The 12701-nt window shown below is 43.6% G+C and overlaps 1 protein-coding gene across 4 annotated transcripts in view; it reads right to left on the bottom strand.

Moving 5' to 3' along the window:
* The window catches only part of DIS3L (DIS3 like exosome 3'-5' exoribonuclease), a 36302-nt gene extending 25123 nt beyond the window's left edge, over positions 1–11179 (bottom strand). The window contains exons 1-2 of one of the 4 annotated variants that reach the window (XM_057722929.1): positions 10937–11179; positions 9396–9549 (exon numbers count right to left, since the gene is read on the bottom strand). In XM_057722929.1, the coding sequence (XP_057578912.1) occupies positions 9396–9549; positions 10937–11075 (293 nt within the window). In that variant the 5' untranslated portion in view covers positions 11076–11179. Of the gene's footprint in view, positions 1–9395; positions 9550–10104; positions 10760–10936 lie in introns of those variants that run through there. The other 3 variants (XM_057722927.1, XM_057722930.1, XM_057722928.1) reach the window with 3 other exon arrangements.
* Positions 11180–12701: the final 1522 nt, after the last annotated feature.

The following is a 12701-nucleotide window of genomic DNA, read 5'->3' as shown; positions in this document are numbered from 1 at the left end:
TGCTTTTTTCCCTCCTAGGGATTTCTGTTTTTATTATCATTGTTTTCTGTAATTTGTTTGCTTCCATGTCATCTTTCTTTTGCCTTGTTCAGTTCCTTTTCTTCAGTGTAAGCTCCTACCAAGGAGTGTGAAATTCTTACTTTTGTTCTATTTCCATTTCTGTTTGTGTTAATCATTATTAATTCCCTCCTGCTCATCTTACTCACATTATAATGTAATGTGTCTAACTCCATTGTTTCTTTTGGTCTTCTGATCTGAAATTCATGTATCTTTCATTTTGAATAGTCAGCCTTACAAATAGATTTTTTTTTTTTGAGTATAATTGCTTTACAATGTTGTGCCAGTTTCTGCTGTACAACAGTGAATCAGCTGTATTTATATGTATATCCCCATATCCCTTCCCTCCAGCCTCCCTCTCACCCTCCCTATCCCACCCCTTTCTTAGTAATTCTAATTTTGAGCCATCTTAAAAAGAATCATCAAGTAACTACAACTTATAAAACATCCTAAGAAACAAACGGATTCAGTTTCATTTCTCTGAACGGCAGCTTTCCTTAAGAGAATTCCACTTGTATAAATAAAAGCTGTCCCCTCCCGCCAGCAGAAATGCCTAGAACATATTAATTTGTAATTTTCCCATTTTCACAAAGATACACTTAAAGCCATTTTTCAAAACCTCTTAGAATATGCATAGAAGAGTCTCCACCACTGTGCTGATAGGATCGTCCCTGCAGGGTGGTAAGGCAAGGACTTTCACTTTTTGCTTTACACATTTCTGTCACGCATGAATTTTTTTTTTAAGAACTTTTATTGAGATACAGTTAACAGACAATAAACAGCATATATTTAGAGTGTACAATTTGGTATCCCAATCTCCCAAATCATCCCCCCCTCGACCCTCCCTGCTTTCCCCACTTGGTGTCCATGTGTTTGTTCTCTACATCTGTGTCTCTATTTCTGCCTTGCATTTCCTCTTTCATAGTTGTTAGCATTTACCTTATGTATGGAGGTGCTCCTATATTGGGTGCATATATATTTATAATTCTTATCTCCTCTTCTTGGATGGATCCCTTAATCTTTATGTAATGTCCTTTCTTGCCTCTTGTAACATTTTTTATTTTAAAGTCTATTTTACGCATGAATTTTTTTAAATGAGCATTTTTGTTAGGCAATAAAAAGATTCTAGAAGAAGCTTTATAAACATCTGAAATTTATTATTTCAGAGAAAACACTGAAAAAATATTGCCTATTTTTCCTGATCTCTTCCAGTTTTTGCTCCCTTGGGATGGATGGATAAACAAAATGGGGTATATATTCAGCCTTAAAAGGGAAGTTGTGACATACCCTGCAACACGGATGAACCTTGAAGACATTATGCTGAGTGCAAAAAGCCAGTCACCAAAGGACAAGTATTGTATGATTCCACTTAGATGAGCTTCCTTGAGTAGCCAAATACAGGGAGATTGAAAGTAGGACAGCGGTTGCCAGGGGCCTGGGGGAGGGGGAAATGGGGAATTAGTGTTTAATGGGTATAGAATTTCAGTTTGGGAAGAGGAAAAAAGTTCTGAAGATGGGTTGCACAACAGTGTCAATGTACTCAATGCCATCAAACTGTACACTCAGATATGGCTAAAGTGGTACATTTTATGTTATATATATTTTGCCACAATTTTAAAAAATTACAATCGTCAAAACAAAATAAAACAACAAAAAAAAAGCAGAACCACCCATTTCAGTGGGCTAAGTTCCATGAAGGGAAGAGTGCCCGGTGTGACAGGAACATGGGAGGGACGAGGAAGGCATCCAGGAGGAGGCAACAGACCAGAAGGATGGGTGAGAGTTCGGTAGACAAAGGGCCCAAGGGAGGAGAGGGAGGGGACAGAAAGCTCAAGAAAGCAGACAGTACGCTTCCTTCTTGTATCTCTAGTACTTAACCCACAGCAGGCACTCAATAAATGCTTTCCAAATGGATCAATGAACTCACAACCCTTTGTGGCAACAGTGATCCAAGTACAAGATAAAAATGTCCTGGGACAAACTCTGACATTTTCAGAACCCAGTTACTGTTTTGCCAGGTTTCACATACATCACTGCATTGGTCAGCACACCTATACTTTAAACCTGGGGCTTCTGAAATCCTGTCCTCTCCAAATACTGAGGCTCCACAAGCCAGAGGGTTTACCACCAAATGAGAGTGATGACAATCCTTGCCAATGTTTAGAAAAATATATCACTTAGCAAAAAGAATTTTCTCAATTTTAAGTTTCGCTCCCATATATTTTCCTTAGACTTTTAGTGTGTGCTTCCATTTGTCAGCTACCTATCAGCCAGATAAAACAAATGAACAAATGGCACAAGAATATTAATGGGGAAAGCAGGAAACAAACAGCCAATCACTCTGAGTGTGACAGTTGGGTTTTCTTGTAGGCATGTGAGCTCACAGGTATAATTTAATAGTGTGTCCATACAATACAGTCATATTTTTTGGTAGTCAGGGCTGGTGGTGCATATGATGGAATTAGATATATGAGTATTCTGCCTGGAGCCAGCAAAGAACATCACGGTGCCTTGAACAAGTCTGGCCTGAATGACAGGACAGCAGTTTCAGATAGTCAAGTATAATAAAATTATCTGAAGTTTAAAAAATCCCAGTCTTACAGAAAAACCCGAGTTCCCAGGTCTGGCTAAAGTGTTTTCCAAATCTCCATTATCTAAACATTTCAGACAATTTCTTAGGGGGAAAGCGAAACTTACCTTCTCTAGATTGATTTTTTTTTTTTTTTTTTTTTACTATTTTTATTCAATGGTGATCTTACCTGCAGATGCAACACCCCTTCCCCCTGCTGACTACACTCTCTGGGGATTAGACGTCGGTGTCCAAGGAAGTGAGTTCTGTACTCAATGTTGCATTTCTTCAGTTTTTGCAGAACCTGGGTAGGGTCTCCTAGACTTAGTTTCAGAGATCACTGAGTTTTCTCCAAGAATTTCAAAAGTTTCTATTTTCATTTATATTAGGTGATATTCTTAAAACATTTTAAATGGAGTATATTTTGGACCAGGCTTCAGGCTTCGATACCACTTGGTGTCAGTGCCTGCCCTCCTGGAAGCCTCAAACACCTCAAACTTACAACCTCCACCCTCCTTTGCTATATACCGGACCTCTTGCAGTGTTCCCTCTCTGTATCCAGTTACGTAAGCCAGACACCTTATGCAACCATCACCACTATCTAATTCCATTTTTATCAGTCCCTCAAGGAAACTTATACCCATTAAGCAGTCACTCCCCATTCCCTCTGAGACTTAGCCCTGGCAACCACTAACCTACTTTCTGTCTCTTGGATTTACCTATTCTGGACATTTCATATAAATGGAATCATACAATATATGATTTGTGTGTGTGTGTCGGGGGGCTGGATTCTTTCACTTAGCATGATAATTTCAAGGTTCATCCATGCTGTAGCATGGATCAGTACTTCATTCCTTGTTAGGGCTCAATAATATTTCATTGTATGGTTAAACCACATTGTGCGTAACCATTATCAGTTAATGGACACCTGGGTTGTTTCCATTTTTTGTCTATTATGAATAGAGCTGTTATGAACATTCATGCAGCACAAGTTTTTCTGTGGACCAGTTTTCAATTAGCTTTGTTATATACTTAGGAAATTCTATAGAACTTACCTACTAAACAGCTCTTAGGGGAAAGGGGGAGGAGGAATAAATTAGGAGTTTGGGATGGGATCAACATATACACACTACTACGTATAAAACAGATAAACAACAAGGACCTACTGTATAGCACAGGGAATTATATTCAATATCCATAATAACCTACAAGGAAGGAGAATCTGAAAAAGAATATATATATAAATATATATATACACATGCATACACACACACACACACACACGTGTGTATATATATATGAATCGTTTTGCTGTATACCCGAAACTAACAACATTGTGTATCAACCAAACTTTGATAAAGAGAAGAAAAAACAAAAGAAATGTCTATTTCTCTCTCCATCTCTAAGCTACTAACACCTCTCACGTGAACTAAAGCAAGCGCCTCCTCTTCTTTTCTCCAAGCCTCTTCTCCACTGACCCAGTAATCCTTTCCAAACAAGAATCTGATCAAGTTATCTCCTCTTGCTTCTCCCTTCACCACATCCTTGAGGCCCACCATCCAATCCAGGGCCCTCTTCTCCCTCATTCTCCACATTCTCCCTCCCCACGGCCTTGCACAGCAGTTTCCTCGCCGAGAAAGCTTTACTCCTTTCTTTGCCTGGTTTCCTCACACTCATCCCTTAGAGCTCAGCACAGGCATCTCACTCAGGACAGCCTTTCCTCCCTGTCTTGTCTGGGCTCTCCTGAGACCAGCACCCATCCCTCAGCACACCTGTCACAGCTGTACTTCTCCACCTGTTTCTCTGATTATAGATTACTGCCTGTCTCCCCCTCAAGAGCATGTCTACTTTTGTTCAGCATATCCTCAGTGCGAGCACAGTTTCTGGCACATAGGAGTCTCTCAACAAATATGTGTTGATACACAGATGAACACCTGAACACATGAATGAATGGGGTGAGCAAGTCAGCCTTACAGGGCTATCATATGAGCCCTCAGTACATAAGCCTTTGAAGATTGTTAGGGGGCGGAACGTATGATTATCCTGATCAAAAACTTGACATTTTTCGTACTGTTTTGTACAACATACTTGTGAGAACAGGCATTTTCTGCATTGATATTATTGAAATCAAACTACAAAATCATATTAAATATAGAACCTATGTCTCTAGACATAGAGGCTGTATCTTTCCATTATTAAACCGGACTCTGGTGATTTCATTTCAGTAAAACGTCATTGGTCGCATTAAATTAATGTTCATTTGTAGTTTTCTGATTATGTAGCTTTGTTTACTTTGAAGGTCTGACTTGGGTTTAGGGTTGCATTAAGTACTTAGGTATGAGGATTTATATCTGGATTTATGTTTAAACATATTTAAGTACTATACAATACAATAATTTAAATTAACACTGGGTATGCATGAGAATTTTTTTCTTTTAGAAACAAAGTCCACTATATTACTCATGGTGAGTAACACTGATGTAGGATGGGGAGTTAGATCATGCTGACCTCTAAGATCCTCTCCAACTATATTTTGTTTCTGTAGGTCCTTTTCTTCTCTTACGTTTCCCACTTAGAGAAGTTCCTTTAGCATTTGTTGTAAGGTTGGTTTGGTGGTACTGAATTCTCTTAGCTGTTGCTTGTCTGCAAAGCTTTTGATTTCTCCCTCGAATCTGAATGAGATTCTTGCTGGGCAGAGTATTCTTGGTTGTAGGTTCTTCCCTTTCATCACTTGAAATATATCGTGCCACTCCCTTCTGGCTTGCAGAGTTTCTGCTGAGACATCAGCTGTTAACCTGATGGGGGTTCCCTTGTATGTTATTTGTCGTTTTTCCCTTGTTGCTTTTAATAACTTTTCTCTGTCTTTAATTTTTGTCAGTTTGACTACTATATGTCTTGGCGTGTTTCTCCTTGGGTTTATCCTGCCTGGGACTCTCTGTGCTTCCTGGACTTGGGTAGCTATTTCCTTTCCCATGTTAGGGAAGTTTTCAACTATAATCTCTTCCAGTATTTTCTCAGGTCCTTTCTCTCTCTCTCCTCCTTCTGGGACCCCTATAATGCGAATGTTGGTGCATTTAACATTGTCCCAGAAGTCTCTTAGGCTGTCTTCAGTTCTTTTCATTCTTTTTTCTTTATTCTTTTCTGCATCAGTGATTATCATCATTCTGTCTTCCAGGTCACTTATTCGTCCCTCTGCCTCAGTTAATCTGCTATTGGTTCCTTCCAGTGTATTTTTCATTTCAGTTATTGTGTTGCATATCTCTGTTTGTTTGTTCTTTAATTCTTCTAGGTCTTTGGTAAACTTTTCTTGCAACTTTTCGATCTTTGCATCCAATCTTTTTTCAAAGTCCTGGATCACCTTCACCATCATTATTCTGAATTCCTTTTCCGGAAGAGTGCCTATCTCCTCTTCATTTAGTTGTTTTTCTGGTGTTTTATCTTGTCCCTTTATCTGGTACAAAGTCTTTTGCCTTTTCATTTTCTCTGTCTTTCTGTGGCTGTGATTTTCAGTTCCACAAGATGAAATACTGCTGATACTGCTTGATTCTGCTGTCTGCCCTCTTGTGGAGGAAGCTGTCTAGGAGGCTCCTGGGTGCTTCCTGATGGGAGGGACTGATGGTGGGTAGGGCTGGGTGGGTGGAGCTCAGTAAAACTTTAATCTGATTTGGTGGGCGGAGCTCAGTGACATTTTAATCTGCTTGTCTGCCAATGGGTGGGGCTGTGTTCCCACCCTGGTGGTCGTTTGGCCTGAGGCCACCCAGCACTGGAGCTTACAGGCTCTTTGGTGGAGCTAATGGTGGACTCTGGGAGGGCTCACGCCAATGAGCACTTCTCAGAACCCCTGCTGCCAGTGCCCCTCTCCTGGGTGAGCCACAGCTGCCCCCCACCTCTGCAGGCAACCCCCCAACACCAGCAGGTAGGTCTGGTTCAGTCTCCTATGGGGTCACTGCTCCTTCCCCTGGGTCCTGGTGAGCACACATTTTTGTGTGCCCTCCAAGAGTGGAGTCTCCGTTTCCCCCAGTCCTGTGGAGGTCCTGCAATCCAATCCCGCTAGCTTTCAAAGTCTGATTCTCTGGGGATTCCTCCACCCGCTGCTGGACCCCCAGGTTAGGAAGCCTGATGTGGGGCTCAGAACCCTCAGGACTTCTGTGGTATAACTGTTCACCAGCTTGTGAGTCACCCACCCAGCATTTATGGGATTTGATTTTAACGTGATCACGCCCCTCCTACCGTCTCATTGCAGCTTCTCCTTTGTCTCTGGATGTGGGGTGGTTTTTTTTGGTGAGTTCCAGTGTCTTTCTGTCGATGGTTGTTCAGCAGTTAGTTGTAATTCCGGTGCTCTTGCAAGAGGGAGTGAGCGCACGTCCTCCTACTCTGCCATCTTCTCTCCAACTATATTTTGATTCCAGTCTTCTTTTTTTTTTTAAAGCCTTGATTTATTTATTTATTTAGTTGGTTGCTATTTATTTATTTGGTTGCACTGGGTCTTAGTTGTGGCAGGTGGCTCCTTAGTTGCGGCTTGAGGGCTCCTTAGTTGTGGCATGCAAAGTCTTAGTTGCTGCATGCATGTGGGATCTAGTTCCCTGACCAGGGATTGAACCCAGGCCCCCTGTACTGGGAGTGTGGGGTCTTAACCACTGCGCCACCAGGGAAGTCCCTGATTCCAGTCTTATGTGCTAAGAAACTGAGACTCTCAAACTATATACAAGGCATTCAGGAATGGGTCAAAAAGAGAAAGCAAGGCATCCTTCAACCAGACACTAGACCAGCCCAGGTATTTTCACCTGACAGAGCTTTCCTAAGCAATAATGTTCCTAAAAGCATATGAAATAGAATGAATTATTTACCAGCATCTCAAAAATCTCTAAGGAAGAAATGAAAAACAAAATGTTTCCCAACATCAAATGGAACAAATCACCAGAGAGCCTCTGCTAGGCCATCTTTGGTTAAATATAAAAACTCAAATGACTTACACTTAACACTCATGAAGTCCAAGTTAATCGAGCAAATCTCCTGGATCTTATATATTCAATGGCTATCATCAACTTTAAAGTTAGCTTTTAATATATGACACTTTCCAGGGCTTAGGTAATTGTGGTCCTTTAGCTGTTTCAACCTGAATACACCTGCTGGTTGCTTAACAGGTAAATAAAGCACCAAGTCCCAAACTTGCTGATTCCTTTTCCTGCCTCTTATTCCTCTTCATCAATCATGTTCATTTCCCCGCATTAAGGCCAGTCTCAAACCTATTTCTTTCAGAGGGCTTTTTAAATCCCCACACCCCATGTTTACTTCTGCCCTTTGCATAGTCCTCATTAAATTATCTTACATTTGTCCAAGGTATGTCAATAATTACCTTCTTGCTTCTCGCATCTAACCTCAGCAAGACAACAAGCTTGTTGAGAAAGGGACCAAGACTTCTTTTTGTTCTCCAGAAGGCCTGGAACTAGGAGCTCAAGAAGTGCTCACCAAATGGCAAAACCAGACTGTTATCCTGTGGGCCTGTTCCATAACTTCTCAGCTTTTATATTCACATTTAGTGCATTCAGAGACACGGTAAAGCACTGGAATACCAATAGTTCTTCATCAAGTTAAGTACTTTTGAAATGTTCAGGAAGAAAGACATTTAAATTCCAATTCTTTGCTTCTGAATGTCCCAGGAATTGGTTTTTAAAACAATCCTTAATATTAAAAATATTTTAGAAAACAGAAGTTGAAAAGGCTCTGCAGTGTGTTACAACTTACATAACAACAAATTGATTTTAGTAGCAGAAATTGAAATACGACACCTGGAGCAGCATTTAAACCTGGATGTGTATAAACACCTATATCTTTGTGTCTGAACAAAATCAGCTTCTAGCTCATATAAAAATATTCTATCTGAAAAACCTGCACACAATCTAGTTAATGCATATATTTTTGAACTGAGCATATAGTAAGGACAACTTATCATTTTCATAAACAAATAAACACGCTTCATCTTTTACTACCAAGGTCTGAAGAAACCACAACATTTAAAAAAGAATAAACAGATAATTTCTGCTTAACTTGGGCCATTAACAGGTTGGGTGTATAATTCTAATATGCTGTTTCCATACAGTCTTCAAGTTCAAAGCATAAATCTTTTTCCAATGTAAGTGAAGCAAAACCATTTGTAGGGTATCTGTTTAAAAGGTGGAACAACAGTTCTTCATTTAGGTACAAGGTAAGCATTTTAGACTGATTTCCATTAGAAATTCTCTGTTTAGCAAAAACAATTCCTATGGTTGGTGGTTACACTAGTAATCTAAAAATAAAACAAATTAATTCTGGTTTCATTGAATAAATTACCACAAGTACAATTTGCCTCCCCAATAAAGGAGCCTCAAATTTTAAAATACTTCCGTTTTCCCAAGGGGGAAAAATGTAAGTTTCTGAAATAATATAGCTATAAATAAGAAGATTAAATAACATGCAGTTTTCAACAAGAAGTAAGCAATAGCTCTGCTACTATAAAAATGCAAACCAAAAGCCAAGAATCTTAAATACCCACATCCTGGGGACACTGCAGTTTATTGATCTGCAGTCAGATCTTTTGGCCAGGTGTTGAAGCAGAAATATAAAATAACGTTATTGCATTCCTCATTGGCAAAGAGACTGCCAAATTAGTTCAAAAAGTCCTTTCTGATGAAAATAATGAATTCCTCCCCTTTCTCTCCAACAAGGGACCTTTTCTAAAAGGGAAAGAAAAATCCGCACCATAAGTAAATAAATAATGCAAAACAGATACCTCCGGCCTCTTTGATGCTGCACAGCTTGACAAGCCGTTTGCATGAAAATAATTCCCTTCAATTCAGGAAACTCAAGGATCTCGAGGTAATCTTGAACGACTTTCCAATCCGGGATCATGTAGTGAGTCACGTCACTAGACAAGAGTTTCCCATCTGAAGCATAATTCAAAATGGAAGAGATCAGACAACGTTTGCAAACCTGGTTTATTATGATTTCAATGTCACAGTGCCCCAGTGTGCACAACAACTTCCAATCTTAACTACACTGAAGTTTTTAAAAGGCAGGACAAATCTACTTTGCTAGAGGCCCAACCTTCAGGTAAATTCAGCACCTTCATTTCTCTGAAGCTGTGAAAAATAAAAGCTCAACGTGGTTTATGCCGGTGCCAGTGGTGTAAAGATGACGGATTAAAAAAAAAACAAACAAGCAAACCTTCAGCACAACTTAACTATGTCTGTGTTAACTCAGTGGCCTACACTCACATTCCAACGGGACACCCCAAATACAAGTTAACCACTTGTTTACGCCCAGCCATTTCAAGTCGGTTGTATCTCAAGCTCGTGAACGCGCTCAGACGTCTCCACGGGCCAGAAAGACTGAAATGACTAGAAAAGATGCTCAGTGCAAGCACGGGCAGTGGTGTGGTGGGGTTCCCACCCAGCCCGTATCTTGGAGCTGCTTAGCCCAGCTGTAATTGAAATGTTCACCTTAACCTAAGCTGAAGGTCCCAAATATTCGCTGAAAAGGACCTCACACTCATCTCCCACCACAGGGACGAGAACCAGAGAACCAGTATCCTCCATCGTTAAACCGGTCACCCCAGCAGCCTAGAAATCAAGTGGAGGAAGGTGCAGTGGGCAGCCGACCCAGATCCAATTTCCCCATGACCTTCCTGCACAAGGAGGACCCAGATGATGCACAAATTCTTCAGTCAGGAGGGCTCTCCCCTGGATAAGTGTCTGAGGCCTCGGTGCTGGCAGGTCAGAAAATTTGCGGGGAGCAAAGCAAAGCAAGGTACAAGGAGGAGCGGCGGAGCGGCAGCTCCCCGCGCCCCGGCTCGCAGTGCAGGGCCCACATCTCGGGGGCTCCCGGTTTCACCACCGCGAGCCTGGGGCGGGACGCTCCAGCGCCCACGGGCTCCCCTGGGCAGCCCCAAATCCCGGCCTCTGCGCTGCGGGGGCGCCTGCCTCGGGCCCCTTCCGCTTTCCCGGGCAAAGCAGTCGGGAGTCGGTGCAGAGAGACCGCGGAGCCGGGGCCCAGCTCCCTGCGGCTCCGAAGCCGGCGGCCCCTCGCGCGCGGCCTGTAGCCGGGCTGGAGGTGATGCCTGGACGCGGGCGGAGGCCGGGGCGCCTCGGACTCGGCGCCGCCGCGGCCTCGCGCTCCGCCTCCGGGCTGCGCCCTTCCGCCTCTCAGGCGACGCTCTACCCCAGCGCCGCCGCCAAAGCTCCCGCCGGGCCTCGGCTGCCGGCGCTCCCGCCCCGGCCGCCCTCCCTCCCTGCCGCCGGGCCTCGTCTCCCCACCGCCACCCCCGGCCCTGACCGTTGCGGCAGACGGCGGGCTGCGGGCAGAGCGGGCTGTTGCAGGGCACGCTGGGCCGCAGGTAATGCTCCCGCACGATCCGCAGCGTCCGGCCCTGGAAGGTCCTCAGGAGCAGCACCTTCTCCCGCTTCTGCAGCATGCTGGCGGCGCTCCCCGGGGCAGAGCTCCGGGCCCCGCGAGGCCGCCCGGAGCAGGCGGCCGGAAAGCGGCGGGCGCAGCGCGGCGCGGGCGGAGGCGAGGCCGAGGCTTCGGGCCCGCCCCCTCGGCCTGGTCTCCAAGGTGCTCCGGGCCCGCCCGGCCCTCCTGGCGGCGCCCTGGGCGCTTCCGGCTCCGCGCTGAAAACCGCCGTAACGGCCCCGCGGCCCGGGGTGGAGAGCAGCAGGAGGCCCGCGCAGTGGGCGCTCCAGCCGGGCCCACGGTCTCCCCCCCCACCCCCCCGCCTCAGTTTCTCCTCTCCCTGCAATTGCCTGGGGGTGGAATTACCTGGGGAGGGTGGAAACCACGCAAAAGACTTAAGGGAGACAAAGATAATACAGCTCCACCTCCACTTATGATGGGGTTACGTCCTGATAAACCCGTGTAAGTTGAAAATTCGTTTATCACACCTAACCTACCCCACATCACAGCTTAACCCAGCCTAGCTTAAATCTGCTCAGAACACTTACGTTGACCTACAGTTGGGCAGAATCATCTAATACAAAGCCAGTGTTAAATATCTCATGTAATTTATTGAAGCTGTCCTGAATGTCAAAAACAGGATGGTTGCAAGTGTATCGGTTGTTTACTCTGGTGATCACTGCCTGGGAGCTGGGGCTTGGTCCTCTGTTCAGCATCACGGTAGAGTGTCTTGTGCAATATCGCTTGCCCGGAAAAGATAAAAGTTCCCGGTAGGTATCACTTTCACACCATGGTAAAGTCCAAAAATTGTAAGTGGAACCATGGGAAGTCAGAACCGTCTGTATATGGAAGCTAAAGTCTTGTGAAGATTTGGTGCAACTGTAAAGGATTATTGTACTGTCTCTACCCCTCGGGTCCATATGGATATAGGGCTACCTTATTAACATGGGTAATTATTATGTTTTTTATTAGTATAGATAATTATTAGTATGCTCTGTTTGTTGCTCTTGCTCTCCCTGAAAGAGCTAAAAGATTCAGCAAATAAGCCAGCAACCCACCAGCCCAATATTTTTTGCCCCTTTAAAAAGCTGTATTTATTTTTAATTTCATGTATTTTTAATCCGTATAAAAATTCAAACAATGCAGATAAAATGGAAACCAGTCCCTTCCCTGGAGGTAAACGTTGTCTGTTCAACCTCAACATGGTATCATTTGCAGCCTCTGGCAAAGGAATTCTTCTTTAAATTTGATGGAGACTAACACACAGTCTCTTCTGAGATCACACACTCTTGGTTGGATGGAAGCCACTGCTCTCCAAGCTCTGAACAAAGACTTGTGAGCTGCACGAGGAGCTTTACAAAGAAGTGTCACATTTAATTTCCACAACAAGTCAGTGGAGTCAGGCACTATTATCCCCATTTTACAGATGATGAAACAGGATTAGAGAGGTTAAGCAGCCACGGTTACCCAGTTATTAAATGGTGGGATCAATATTCAAGCCAGAATCTGGCTAAATCCAAAGCAGGCTCTTCACTAATTACCACACTATTCACAGATGAATAAAATACAGCTCTTGTATCTAAGGAGTTTATAGTCAACTTGTTGAGTGCTAGTTACGGTAGCTCAACCAGCTGGCTGGGAACACAGG

This window comes from Hippopotamus amphibius, chromosome 2 (genome assembly GCF_030028045.1).
Source record: "Hippopotamus amphibius kiboko isolate mHipAmp2 chromosome 2, mHipAmp2.hap2, whole genome shotgun sequence".
Taxonomy (NCBI): Eukaryota; Metazoa; Chordata; class Mammalia; order Artiodactyla; family Hippopotamidae; genus Hippopotamus; species Hippopotamus amphibius.
Note: the sequence above shows the minus strand (reverse complement) of the source record. Positions and strands in the feature narration are given on the sequence as shown.